Here is a 15,011-nt window from a genome sequence, read left to right as displayed (position 1 = left end):
ATCTTGTATGTGACTTCAACTTGTTCAATTGATATGGATGATGCTTCCAACTAGATTATTGACATTGTCCACGACAGGTCCATCAATCCAACTATTAACATTAGTTAATCAAATTGGGCTTTGGTTATGGTCCATACAAAATGCGGCCAAGTAATTTGATGGTCCAGATCAAGTGCATCTCCTAGACCGTAGAAAGTATTGAATTTTCATGTGTGGCTCATTCACTATCAATTGCATTCGTTGAAAATATGCTTGTTGTTTTGTTTTAATTTTGTCAGGAACACCTTTATTTGAGATGCCTGATGTGAGAGGATCATCTCCACCTTTTTTAGTGTCACAGTACAACTTCGGCCTGAAATCTGTTGTGACATGTCCCCACTACAAGCGATGAATTATAAAGCGTTCCGATCATCAGAAAATGTAGACGTTCCAATGTGGGCCCACTGTTTGGTGATCCCTATTCTTTGATATTGGCCTCCTACTACGCACCAGAAACCTCCTAGCTTCTGGTGGCAAGATGTATACACTCAACTTGGGAGGGTTATGACAATGGCCCATATGACTAATCTAGAATGTTTGTATAGATGGTTATGATCATCTTAACTTATATGTACTGTGGAATGATGGTTAGATATCAAAATATCCTTTTTCGTCAGTTTAGGGAATCAAATGCCGCTTTTCTAATGCGATTCTACATTCAAGAAAGGTAACGATAATATAAATTATTAAAGGATCCTTGTATTTATTTATTTTTTCTAGGATAATTTCTTGAAAGACAAAAATAAAAAGGAAAAATAAAAATCATCCAACTTTTTTAAGTATTACCATACCGTGATAGTGTTAAAGTCTCTATTTTTTTTAATTTAAAAAAAAATAAATATAAAAATTGGAACCGGTATCACTTGTTCAGGAAATATCAAAGCCAGGTAAAATAGGGGGTCCTCAGCCCACTGTTTTTTAGGGTTGGGGCCCTTGCTTCACGGGAGGCTATAACCTGCAATGACCATTGACCATTTTTACCTTTCATTTTAGTTCCCCTTCCTGTCAGCATTAACTATATTTAAATGACAAATTGTTCTATAATTTGTACTGGTATGAACTAATAGTATGTAATAGATCATCGTTGTCACCATCAACTTTTTCATAGCAAATTGGGGTTGTCTATTAAAGGTAGAATGGCAAAAGGTTCAAGATCGGATGCCCACCAGACATCAACCTACCTCTTTTACCCGGGCTCATGGAACCAGGCACAGCAAAGGCTCATGTTGCCACCATTCACATGCATGCCAACATAATCCCTCTCAATATTGACTGCCTGCCTAAACATTAGAAACAAGCCCCAAAGGGAGAGCCAACAAAGTTGGGTCGTTGCAAGCAATTGCCAGGCAAACCACTAAGCCGGATGCACCCACACATATTAGTGGTCATCTCAAGTATTTGGTTGCACAAACAGCATGGTAGTCACCAATACATGTACCAAATATCATTCGCATGCCAGAACAATCATGCCCATAACTGCAATTGAGCCTAACTAGTGTGCATTATCCAAAAGGAAAATTTGAAAATACGTAAGGTTTATAGCATGCACTGTGAGACAGTCTCGATAAGCAAGACATGGGTCATACATTAAGGTATGTAATAATGCATCTTTCAACAATAGCCATGTGGGAGTTATGGTGTTGTCCCATGGAAAACTAATGTGAACCTTGTCCGCTGGTGAAGTGGATGAGACATCAATGATTGTGGCTATAGATCATGATGAGCATGGGTCCAAGTAGACATGTGATTATGCCATCGTTAATGTGCAGGAATATCATAAATGTACACGGACAGGGTTAAAAGAAAGGGATTCCTCTTCTTGTCCTTTAGAACCTGAGACTGGACACAACAATCACTGACCAATGGAGACTTGTGGTCCATGGATCTCAATAACATGTTATTCCATGACCACCTAGCATTTTGTAAGTGGGTGTAGTTGGGCATATCCATTTAGGTCTGTTGAGACTGACATGGCTCAAGAAAGGATCCACTCATTTCCTAAGAATTTACTTACTGCTTGGATTTTGGAGATTAAGACATTCATCAAATGATTTTTCTACTGGGCTAGCACTTCAAATTTTTGTTTTGACTATTAAAAAGGTTTTGGTTGCACTTGATGATGATTTAATGGTTTAAATCTTAGGGTCCACCACTTGATCTGCTAGGTTTTGGGTCTTTGGTGGTTGGCTATGACAGTAAAAGGATTGGATCGATATAGGTGCATGGGATAAGATAAGAACACGAAATTATAATACAGTGTTGTATATAGAAGATTGTAGGGTGGTAGAATACATAGCTGGTCTCCTTGAAACCATAGCTTCCTCATTATAAATAAATCATATCCTAGAAGGAAAGAAACCCTAATAGAAGAGAGAGCCGATGATCAGAGTTAGCTGAAATTGTACCACACTGCCCCTAGTCCCATGCATTAATCATGTACTTTGTATTCTTAGTGATGAAAATCAATTTAGTTTGAATTGAATAACCATCCATACCTTTAAACAGACAAAAAATCAAGTCCTATGGAAAGGAAACAGGCAATGGTAATACTCGCTTTGTTGTGTTATAGATTTTAGCACACACCTGCATGCCGGTTTTGTTGCGGACAAAATCATCCATATGCAAGGATGGTTGATGAGGAACCTGAAGTTCAAGAAAAGCATCATTAATGATAAAACAAGGGAAAAACATCTAGTATAGTAAAACATTGTTGGGGCAAGGAAACGTGCTCTTTTATGATCATTTAGGAAAAGAATAACTGCATGTACACCAGCTGTAAACTTTATATTTAAAATTTGGGAATCAGATTGGAGCCGGAAATCCATCATGTATCAAATCCATGGGCTCATTAAGTTGGTAGGGTGTCATTTGACAATTTCACTTTCAAGCGGTGTGTGAAGTGTATGTCCTACTCCTATATTCTCGGCACATCTGTCACATGTGGGGTGGAGTATACATGAATGTGTCCGTCTTCATGGTGTTCTATTGGCAAGCAGATTATTGTATCGTTTTATCAGAGATGTGTATAGATGTCGTTTAGTCATTAAAAATGAAATGGAGACGATCCTGACAGCCAAAATGATGACAGCCAAGTCCGCATTTTAGCTGTCATCTAGTGGTAAATCCCACTTTTTTTGTGGTGGGAAAATAAAAATCATCATCATCATCTAAGCCTCGTCCCAACTAAATGGGGTCGGCCACATGAATCCTGTTCCACGATACCACTCTATCAGGGACCATATTCTTAGTTAAACCATAGGTCATCAAGTGTTTTCTTACTACCTCCTCCCACATCCTTTAGAGCCTTCCCTTGCCCTTTTAGAGCCTTCTACTTGATAGGGTTGGACCTATCAGGACATGCTAGGCAATAATCCAGAGGGAAAAATTAAATATTCAACTTTTTGCTTATTTTTATTGGCATGATTGTCAGTGTTTCTTTTCACTATCGATGAAACATGGTGATGTGTCCTTATGGACTGGCATATGCCAGTCCATGAAACATAGTGATGTATATCTTCAAAGCACTAACCAAATAGGTCCAAAAAGAAAAAAAGAAATTAACATGTTATTATTCTTTAGGTACAGTGGTATATTATGGGGATCTTATATAAGAGGAAAACCTCAATATGCGAAATTCATTGATAAAAAAGGAAAATCATTTTTCACATTGCTTTACAATAAAGAGCTGTACTTCAAGCATATAAGTTGAATTCTATAAACCCATTCCCAGATGAATTTAGGTTGATCTGATTTTATCTGATGCTGCTGAACTTCCTACAAAACCCCAACCTTTCTAAGCAAGAATTGTTCACTCACCCATCTTTTATATCTGTCACATGGATGAAATAATGACTAAGCAAACATCCAACTTTACCAGGTAAATACAGACATACCAACACTTCACCTTACCAGAAATGCACCTCCAAAATTCAAAGTTAATTCACAATGTCTTTATAATCATGTCTTTTCCATGATTCGAACCCGTAGCTCAATGGTAGACAGTGCGTTTCAACATTGAGGCCTCACATTCAATCCCAGCTTACCTATAAAAATGGGGGAAATTTTCTTTTCCATAAGAGAAAGGGGCACTTTTGTCTGTGATAAGATACAAGGCTATGATGATGATTGTCATTTGCATAAAAGTGAGGGGCACGTCAGTAGAAAGTTTATTTTTAAGGTTGTTAATGATAGCCTGTGTAAGAAAAACAAAATACTCAACAAGGTCAGCTCTTGTAAAACCTTTCGCACTGTTTGCTCTGTCATTTGAAGGGGTGGCTGCAAATCAGCCATGGATCAGCAGACATAAGATCATCGACTGAAGAAAATGAGATAAGAGAAGAACCTGAGCTGAAAGCCTCGTGGCTTCCTCTAACCCAAGATATTTTATCCACCTTCTAACCATCCACTGGATAACAGAAAATTGACCATGAGCACCTCTATAATAATCAATTGACATGACTGATAACCAAAACAAATTTCATGTGATCATAACATGGGAACTCATTGAAATGCCATTGTAACGCACATGTAGGAATTAGGAAATCTGGGCCATGTTTAAGGCAGCACGACCATGATCACCCAGGACAATAATCAGGCCAATCCATCCATCAGGTGGGACACAAGTACAAGTTGAATCAGAACATCATGTGTTGTTTCCATATAGGGTGTTCGCCTGATGAGCAACGGACCCGATTTGTGTGACAGGTGATCTTCATGATGGAGCATACGTAACGGCTCGAATGTCCTACACACTGCTAAATAAGCATTGGATGAGGTTGCAAGCAACATTTCAGTTGCAGATGATGAGTCCTCATCTAACATTATTCAGCCTTGTTATATGCACAGCTATAGCAAAAAGTGAAAGTTCTTCAGTTTTACACATAAAGAGATCAGGCTCTGATATTATGGATAGAATGCTATATAGAGTCAAAGACACTAGTGGTGAAGCATGATTCAGAGCGTTTTTTTATGACATCAAGACAGCTTTGCTATAGGAACAAACATTTGTGAAGTTTCCTTACACATGGCAAACGTCTGTGCTGACCGGTACCATTGATCTCATTGGCCACAATATGGTTAGGCTATCGGCATAACCAATTTTCAACAATTTTGACCACCAAATTATTGCAAGTTTTTCCCACTGATGAGTGATGACTGAACATGTACAGTTGCTCTTTTTGTGTTAATTGTCCTCTTCAGGCCACTGAGCAGATGTCAAGCTAGAAGCCTAGAACAGTCAGATACCATTGCTTTTTGGGTCCACAGAATCGATGGGCTGATCACCATGCACAGGCACCATACGTACATTGGACATATTCTGATGTACACTTCGCAGAACACCATGAAGCATGCGGCCATGGTAGAATTTCTCAATAATAAATATTAGTGAATGAAAATGTGAAAACCTTTCTTTCTGAAATAAAATTTCTTGAAAAAAGAATGGAAGGTGCAATGACAAACATACCACCAGATGTGAATAAATAGTTGCCAGAGAGAGTGCTTTTGTACGTTCATCGCCTTCCAGTTTGGGTAGTGGAAGTGAGTTTTTTTTCCTGAATCAATAGATACGAAAGGGCTAAGGCGTTCAAATGAACTTGGTTTCTACTTACTAGTGACCCATTGATTTAAGTATAGTAAATGTTACAAAAAATGATGAACCTTGCGTAAAAGTAGCTTCCATAGAATTCCATTCAACATGTTACCCGTACCAGGCCTGAGTGCTACCTTTGCAAGCCTTACATTCTGGAGTTGAAGAGAAGGTACCATCAATTACATGGCCAACATCTTAGCTGGACTGAAAAAATCTCAATTGCGACTATGAAGGGGCACCTCAAGAAACCACTTTTGGGTTCACATATACCAAACACAGAAAACATGACATGAAAAGCAGTTATAAGTCTAACCCACATGAGTAATGCCAGGCACTGAATAAACTTCAAGTTGTGAGGAGCACTTATTGCGCTACTGATACAGACACTTACATTGCCACATGCAAGTCATATGCATTGGATAAGAATTGGTTCTAAATACATCAAAATTTATTTTAAAAAAAAAAAAAAAAAAGAAAAAAAAAAGAAAAGAAAAATGGCGGTGCATTCTTATGCTCTTCTGTCAGTCAATCTTCCTCAGTAGTATTCATCAAAGAGAATGTTCAACGGATGCTAGCATCGTTACTTTCAAGTACCTACTTTATTTCTCATGTGCAAGGACACAGTTTCATGGCTGCATTTCCAACCAGCACAGGATGAAGCCTTTCAACAGAAGATGGAGATGCACATGCTAGCATATAGAGAGCCGATGGAGCATATGCGTACGATTGGGATCAAGGTATTCAAAAACTGTTATGGAACGGTCATAAGGGCCATTATATAACGGTAACAGTGGGAAGCATTACGCATTACAGGGCTTTAACGCACGTTCTGGGAAAAAAACGGCCTGTAACGGCCCATTACGGGGCCGATACAGTTGATGCTTTTAGGTAAAATAAAAAATTAAAAAAAATGAATGTTACAAGTCCATAATGGACGTTACAGCCTATAGTAACAGTTACTGTAGTGGCTGTTACAGCTATCTTTACAATTATTGAATACCTTGATTTGGTATGCAATTTATGCAAGAATGTTGAAGGAAAACAATACAATGGACAGCATCACAGTTAACAAATTTTACAAGGTGAGATGTTTTCAAAAAGCAGACTCACCTCGCCTCATCCACAACAGCATATGGTGGCATATCCAGATTGAGAATTTCATAGAAACCAATTCGAAGGATCTAAAAGAAAGGAAACATAAGTTGTACAAAATACATTGTAAAATACATAAGTACTGCTGCTGAAAATCATAATATTTTTTGTATAGTGAGTCTGTAACCAATATGAGTGAGTTAAACTGGTTAGTGTTATCAATTTTTTCCTCGGTTGTCAAGGTATAGTTCCACATTCTATAGTCTATCCAAATTAGAATAAGAGCCCAAATATGTATACAAACAATATACCTGTAAGAGAAGTGGCTCCATCCCTCTAAACGTGTTCTCATCATTGCAAAGTGACAATATCAGATGATCCAGGTAACGCCTCCAACGAACAGCACCCAACAATGTCAGTCACCTACAGTAGAGAATTCGAATCCTCTTTCACTTAATGACTTGAAATCACATGACATGGTAACTTTTTAACGTTATCTAAAGCAATAAGGGAATCAACAGATGAACCTTGAATGGAAAGATATCACGTGGCATTCACTTAAAGCCTAAAACAGCATTTGTCTACTAATAATTTCACACTCAATTTTAATTTTGGTGGGTAAACAATATTTCTAGTAAGCCTTGTTGAACAGCCTTCTGAAGTATCAACAATGCAATTTTTATACATGTTCAAAAGATTGTTTCTGCCTATCATATCAGACCCTTGGACAATACAAAACATTCAATACTTTGCTTGACATGTTCATCATGGTTTTTTGCTTTTTAGATATAAAGAAGTTCATAATTAACAAAAAGAGTTCTCATCAGAAAAGAGTCTACAACCAATTGCCTACCTAACATTAACCCTCCTCCTTCACCCCAATCCTGGGGCAGAGTTGGGCAATTAGGACGCAATATTAGCAGAGAATGAGCATTGCAGAACTAAGATGATAAGATGGGCATGCAGAAAGACTATGAAAAATAGCATCAAGAATGAGGACACCAGAAGCAGACTAAGAGTGGCCACAATGAGAGATAGAATGAAACAGCTAATTAAGATGGTCCACCCAAAAAAAAAAAAAAAAACCAGGAGATAGACCCAATAAAGTGGAACCTTTGGCTAGGATTGAAGGGTGGGAAAGGAGGGGAAGGCCTAAAGGATGATATTCACACGAGCAAGATTAAGAATCAATATGAAGGCTTGTAAACTTACTGATGATAGTGCCTTAGAATCACATAGAAATGATTAGCGAAACATGACTCATAAAGCTAACCCCAACTCAGGCAGGGCTATGATGATGATGATGATGATGAGAGAGAGAGAGTTAATTAAAACTTATTTCGATGCATATATTGAAATCTCTTTTCCCCAACAAAACATAGAATCTGTTTTTTCTCAAAGGGCATGTGCCATTTCATCTCCAAGCGTCGTGGTAAGCAGACTCAATCTTAGGCCATGCATTGGAAGAGTAGTTACATTGCCAACTCAACTTCCAAGCTTGGTATCAAAACATAGTATCTCATGCATGATATGATTTTATATGTTACAAATGTATCAACAATACAAATCATTACATTTCAACTTTCTAAAATCTCATTTGGATGCCTTCCTTGGCAGCTGAAGTCAATCTAGTTACATCCTACCATCGACAATATAATTTCTTACATGATGAACAACACAAAATGATGGATTTGTAGTGTCTGCAGAGATATGAAGGCACGTTACACATGTATATGTGCACGAACATGTGGTCATAGCACATTGATGGAGGAGAAGAACAAGACGATAAAACAGAGGAACCAAGATGAAAGAAGGAATGAGTAAGCTTCCATTTTGAAGATAAACACCCAAAGGAGGGTTGTTATATAGGATCGCAATAAATCTCAACTACAAAAGACAATCTTTTCTAAACAAAATTAATATTGAATTCCCCTAATTTCATCCTCCCCATGGATCTTATATGGACCTCCCCACAAATCAACATTTACACCATATTACTTGCCAAGAATGCATGACCTTCGGAACCACATCCAATCACATCAAAATCACACAAAATAGCAAACAAATGACCTTAGAAACCTACGAAATGAACAACTAACAACTTTGACAAGCAAACACCACTAGAGTTATTAAATAACCACCCTTACCAATGATAGTTGCTATGAGTGTAATCTTTCCATTCTTAGAGAAGAGAACCACTCTCGTTCTAATTATTTTGATTAATTTACTTTCCTTGTATACTAGTTGATTTTATTTCCATGTAGAACATTGTATTCTTCTATTTAAACCTTAGGGTAAAGAAATATATAGAAAACAATTGAAGAATTCTTCAAATCCCCTCGTGTTTACTCTATTATCATGGTTTCAGAGCGGTTCATCCTAGCTCTTAATCATTCAATCCATTTCCCTGAGCGGTCTTTGAGTCTCTACATTTCACCACCATCCTCGTCACCGCAATCACTGCAGTCCCATCACAACAACCAACCATTGTCATAAACACCCATTCCAGTCCCCGTTCCCCAACCAAAACCCATCTTCCATTTGCAACACCCATATTCATTGGCTCTACCGATTAGCAACAAACCTCTATGTGGTGCACAAATCTACAAATCAAATCGGCACTGTCATCCTGGCACCACCACCATCGTCATCCGCCATAGCGTCTCCAAATCCAACAACCCAGTCATGTTCTGTCACTACCCTGACACAATGTCCTCCACGAACCCTACCGGCACACACACATGATTGTGGCAGCCTCTCCAGTCACCCCAAACCCCATCCGCCCCTACCTCTCCATCAAGTCATGTTGAAAACTGCAAACCCATAATCATCGTTGCTGCTGTGATGCCAATGCAACCTAAACCCATTGTCGGTCGCCGAGGTATTTTTGTAAGTAAATGAAAATATACCCAGGACCTCATCAAACTGACACGACTTTCTAATCACTGAAATATCGAGGCACCGATGGGATAAATGTTCAGTATAGTAAACAAAATGGGGTTCTCTTGGAGCAACCTACTCTATTCTAGTGCCTTGTTGGTGGTCTTGTTTATTTAACGATGAAGAGACTTGATATCGCTTACATTATTCAAGTGGTTAGTCAGTTTGTTGTAGCGCCCCGTACCCTACATATGACTATTGTCTTACGCATTATCAGATATTTGAAAGGTACCATTGATCGGTCATTATTCTTTTCCTCGATATCTCCTATTGAGGTTGTTACCTATGCCGATGTTGATTGGGTTGGTTACCTATGCCGATGTTGATTGGGTTAATTGCGCCCTCATCCAAAGATCTACTACAGGAAACTATTGTTTCTTAGCACTTTACTTACATCTTGGAAATGCAAGAAACAAACAGCGGTGATGCAGGACAATTTACCACTTGCTCTAAAAGCTAGAATTGATAGAGCATGGCGAATTAATACCTTTATCTCATAGCCTAGGCCCCACATCCCATGAGTTAGACCTCAAACCAACCCCCTTCGTGGGCCCAATTTCACATGGATTCTGCTTCACACGAGCCACCCACCTCACATGGGTGGGCCCGCTTCACACGACCCACCCACCCTGAGTGTGCCCCTGCATCTCACAAGCCACCCCACTCGAGCCTAGTGTGAAAATGCCCCTGCATTAATCATATCTAGTGAAGAGTCTCGAACACGAGACCTCCCGCTCTGATACTACTTCGATGCAGGACAATTAACTACTTATTCTAAACGCTCGAACTGATAGCGCATAGCGAATTATTCCCTTTATCTCATAGCTCAGGCCCCACATCCCATGGGCTAGGACCTCGGCCGAAACCCCCCTCATAGGCCCTACTTCACATGGGTTCCACTTCACATGAGTCACCCACCTCACATGGGTCGCTTACCCCAATTGTGCCCATGCATCCCACAAGCCACCCCACTCAAGCCCAATGTGAAAATACCCCAGCATTAAACAGTCTCCAAATCCAGCACGAAGGCTAGGTACAAAGCTATGTCTTCCGCCTACAGTGAGATTGTGTGGATACGAGGATTACTTTCTATTTTGGGAATTCACCTTACTACCACAATAAAGCCAGTGCTATCCAGATTGCCTCTAATCCCGTCTTTCATGAGAGGACCGGTGTTTTAAATAGCGGTAGTGCGATGCGTAGTGCTCAACCCTCTATAGCGTGTAGCATAAATTCGTAGCGTGTAACGTACGCTACACGATACTTCTAATTTTTAATTTAAAAATATGACAAATATAATAAATAGTGAAAAAAAGGGAAAAAATATAAAAATGCCTAAAAGATGATTCATTTTATCAATTATAAGCATGTTCAAAAAAGTTATTAGTTATCATTTATCAAAAGTCAATCCACATATATAAGCCAAATCAAATAATTATCACATCAACAACTTTCTAAGCAAACCACTTTAATTAATAATGTCTAATTGAAACCGCAAGTCACAATTATGAAAAGAAATAAAAATCCCATTGGTTAAAAGTATCAAGTACAATACAAGTGTCACATTCCTCACAAAGAAAACGTGAAGAAAAACAAAAAGAGTAAAAAAATACATCGTAATTGTAGCGTACGCTATTTGGGACACTACGTAGCGCTACAGCCATGCTACGCTATGTAGCGTACGCTACGGGCACTATTTGAAACACCGGAGAGGACAAAGCATATTGAGGTAGATTTCACTTCATCTGAGAGAAGTTCCATTCTAAGATTGTTTATCTTCCACATGTGGCATCTCAAGATCAAATTGTGGATGTTCTCATGAAGACTATGACAATCGCTAGACATTCTTTCTTAGTTCGCAAATTGTTGTTGGTCGATCACCCGCATTAATTTAAGAGGGGGTGATAGTCGTGATTGGTGCAATCTTTCCATTCTTAGAAAGAAGAATCAATCACTCCCTCTAATTATTCTGATTGATTAACTTTCTTTGTATACCAGTTAATTTTATTTCCATATATAGCATTGTATTCTTCTATTTAAACCCTGTTTAGGGTAAAGCAATATATAGAAATTTATTGGAGAATTCTCCAAATCCCCACATGTTTACTCTATTATCAACCAAAGCATCCCTTGCCCATGCACCCCACCCCCCTCTCGAATCCCACTAAACCTCGCATGCATCCCACTTCATATATCCCGCTAATGAGTTCTACAATAGACATGCACTCTTTGCATAAATGCCATAACTTTTGTACTCTTACACATGAATATGAATGTTTTTATTTCCAGATATACAGACATTAGATGCATTTACGCATACATGCAAACACATAATTGTGAACAGTTTCCTGCATTTGAAAAACTACTAACCCAGTCAAACAATACATGTGCAAAGATATTCTCTTAATAAAAAATTTTGGTCAATGATATCAAAGAATACCTTATAAATAGATCGAAGCAAAAGGTGAAAATATAAGAAATGATACGATGAAGGACAATAAACCACTTGCTCTAAAAGCTCAAACTGATACCCCTGCATTAATTACCCCCGGTGAGGAGTATCGAACACGAGAACCCCCGCTCTGATACCAATTTGATGCAGGACAATTAACCACTTGCTCTAAAAGCTCGAACTGATAGAGCATAGCGAATTAATCCATTTATCTCATAGCCGAGGACCCACATCCATGGGTTAGGTCCTCAGACAAACCCTCCTCATGGGCTCCAAATCCATGGGTTCTGTCCCCTCGTGGGCCCCAAATCGCATGGTTTCTGTCTCACGTGAGCCACCCGCCTCACACAGGCCCCAAATCACATGAGTTCTGTGGGCGGCCCACCCTAAGTGTGCCCTGCATCAGACAAGCCACCCACTCGAGCCCGGTTTGAAAATGCCCCCGCATTATGATACCAGTTTGATATGTCTAACATCCAAAGCAAAGGTGCGAAACCAAGTTTGAAAATGCCCCCGCATTATGATACCAGTTTGATATCTCTATCATCCAAAGCAAAGGTGCGAAACCCAAATGTTCTTTTCACATAACATATCTCGTTGTCACTTGAATTTTTTCCTTTGTCATTCAAAAGGTCAGCGAAAGCACCACCTTGATCTATCCACAGCAATCTCACTGCAGAAACTATACCCAAAAAAAAAAACATTTTGAAAAAAAAAATGGAAATGAAAATCCAAATAACACGATGAAGAAAATTTCTATCATATAACAGTTGGCTTCTAGCACCGAATGAACAAATCTGCTGGACCAGTTCTGCCCACATTTTCCAGAACAAATAGTTTTCTGGTTGCGAACCATTCAGTGTTCATTGCCACTCACCACCATATGTGCTGCTGAGCAGAAACATCCATCCAGTTGGCCCTACTTCAGATGGTCCACTCCATGAAAACTACAACAATTGGACAATTCTAGCCAAGGTATTCAATAACAGCAACGGTGACCAGAATGCCCACCATTATTGCCATTATGATAAAGTCCCCATCATTACCATTATGTAATAGCCACAACGGCTATCACGCAACCGTTTTTTACACCTTGATTCTATCCTCCTGATTCATGGATGTTTCCCACTTGAATGTAAACCACTGACCGTTTTCTTTTATTTTCCCTCTCCATTTGATAGGCAAAGATGAAACACCTAGGGATTGTGGGGCACTGCATTTCTTTACCGTGGACAATACACCATAAGGCCCACTTGATAGAAAGCTGGGATTGACCTGACATACCACCACATGAATAGAGTGGCAATGCAATAAGACTGGTACATCACACAATGAACTGGAATTAACCTCTCTCACAGAGTTCTACCTGCTATATCTAGGGGCGCACATTAGCAAAATCACATCATGGGACACTAAAATGTGCTGGTGGGACAAAACTACAGAAAACAACACCAACTGACAACTGAACTAAGAAGAAAAGGATTGCATTTACCAGCTCTGTGAGGAGAAACCTCCGAGTTCAGATTCTGCATCTTCTTCGCAGGATCGAAATGCCCAGAAAATGTAGAACTTCTCAGTTGAATCCATCACTGCCAATATAGGCAGCATGCCCCCAGCCCATGTCAGCAAGACCCTGTGCGCGATGCTAACCTGAGCGGGGGTGCAATGAAAAAGAAGCAACCATATTCTTACCTGCTCTACGAGGCGGAAACTCTGGACGCAGCTTCTGTGTTTTCCTCGAGGGATTCGACAGCCCTGTAATTCCAAAACTTCTCTGTTAGAAATCCACACAAGGTAGCATGCCAGGAAAGAGAGGCTGCTAACCTGCACCAGGGCGACAGCACACCACCGGCGAAAGCAAGTACAACACAAAGGGGAATCTGAGCACGCCTACCTGCTGTTAGCTCCCGATGGCACCAGCGCACATTAGCAAGCCAGAGGTGGATAAGGCTAGCATGAGCCCGTGGCGAAGAAGGACAAGGCAGAAGAGGAGGTGAGTGCGGTTACCTGCTCTTTGAGGAGAAATCCTCGAAGCTGCATTTCTGTCTGCTGAATCGTCGTCGGATTTCAATTGGATTTTGGGGAGATGAGATTTCTCGCGGAAAGAAATTCGAGAGAGGAGAAACTGAGAAGAGAGGGAAAACGCGAGAGATAGCTTGCACCATTTTTCTCATAGAAAAAGCAGGACGATTTTGAGACGAGAGAAAGAGAAATTTACGACTGTGGACCCCGCCTTCTATCCAGCGGTTTTTTGGAAGCAATACAAACTTACAATACGCGCTCATAAAATTAAGCAGGGCAAATTGGAAAATTGAGGGCAGAAACATGGAATTTAGCGGGGCAAAATAGAAAAACACCGGGAAAACATGAAATTGAGTAGGGCAAACTAGAAATTAAACGGGGGAAACGTGAAATTGAGCAGGGCAAATTAGAAATTAAGTAGGGAAAATATAAAATTAAGCAGGGCAAACATGAAATTTAGTGAGGCACACTAAAAATTGAGCAGGGCAAATTGAAAAATGAGTGGGGCAAACATAAAATTCAGCGGGGCAAACTAGAAAATCAGCTAGGGAAACATGAAATTGAGCGGAGCAAAGTAGAATTTCAGCGGGGCAAACTACAAAATTGAGCGGGAGAAAAATGAAATTGAGTGGGGCAAACATGAAAATTGAGCAGGGTAAACTAGAAAATTCAATGGGGAAAATCAATGGGGCAAACTAGAAATTAAACGGGGCAAACTAAAAATTGAGCGGGACAAACTATAAATTAAACTATGCAAATAAACATTAAATCGAGCGAGCGTAGTATGATATTGAGCTGGACAAACAATATTTTGAGCGAGCATAGCATGATATTGAGCTGGGCAAACATTAAATCGAGCGAGCGTATCATGATATT

At 39.5% G+C, this 15,011-nt stretch overlaps 1 protein-coding gene across 12 annotated transcripts in view; it reads right to left on the bottom strand.

The window, feature by feature from the left end:
- Positions 1 to 14,126, bottom strand: part of LOC131255788 (uncharacterized) — a 78,850-nt gene extending 64,724 nt beyond the window's left edge. The window contains exons 1-7 of one of the 12 annotated variants that reach the window (XM_058256605.1): positions 13,806 to 14,000; positions 13,606 to 13,702; positions 7,033 to 7,144; positions 6,740 to 6,810; positions 5,698 to 5,781; positions 5,504 to 5,591; positions 2,623 to 2,682 (exon numbers count right to left, since the gene is read on the bottom strand). In XM_058256605.1, coding sequence (XP_058112588.1) covers positions 2,623 to 2,682; positions 5,504 to 5,591; positions 5,698 to 5,719 — 170 coding nt within the window. In that variant the 5' untranslated portion in view covers positions 5,720 to 5,781; positions 6,740 to 6,810; positions 7,033 to 7,144; positions 13,606 to 13,702; positions 13,806 to 14,000. Of the gene's footprint in view, positions 1 to 874; positions 1,042 to 1,971; positions 2,683 to 3,715; positions 3,869 to 4,088; positions 4,445 to 5,503; positions 5,782 to 6,739; positions 6,811 to 7,032; positions 7,145 to 13,605; positions 13,703 to 13,805 lie in introns of those variants that run through there. The other 11 variants (XR_009176423.1, XM_058256604.1, XR_009176419.1 and 8 more) reach the window with 11 other exon arrangements.
- Positions 14,127 to 15,011: the final 885 nt, after the last annotated feature.

The sequence above is a fragment of the Magnolia sinica genome, chromosome 9 (assembly GCF_029962835.1).
Source record: "Magnolia sinica isolate HGM2019 chromosome 9, MsV1, whole genome shotgun sequence".
In the NCBI taxonomy this organism is placed as follows: Eukaryota; Viridiplantae; Streptophyta; class Magnoliopsida; order Magnoliales; family Magnoliaceae; genus Magnolia; species Magnolia sinica.
This window is presented reverse-complemented; position numbering and strand designations above follow the sequence as displayed.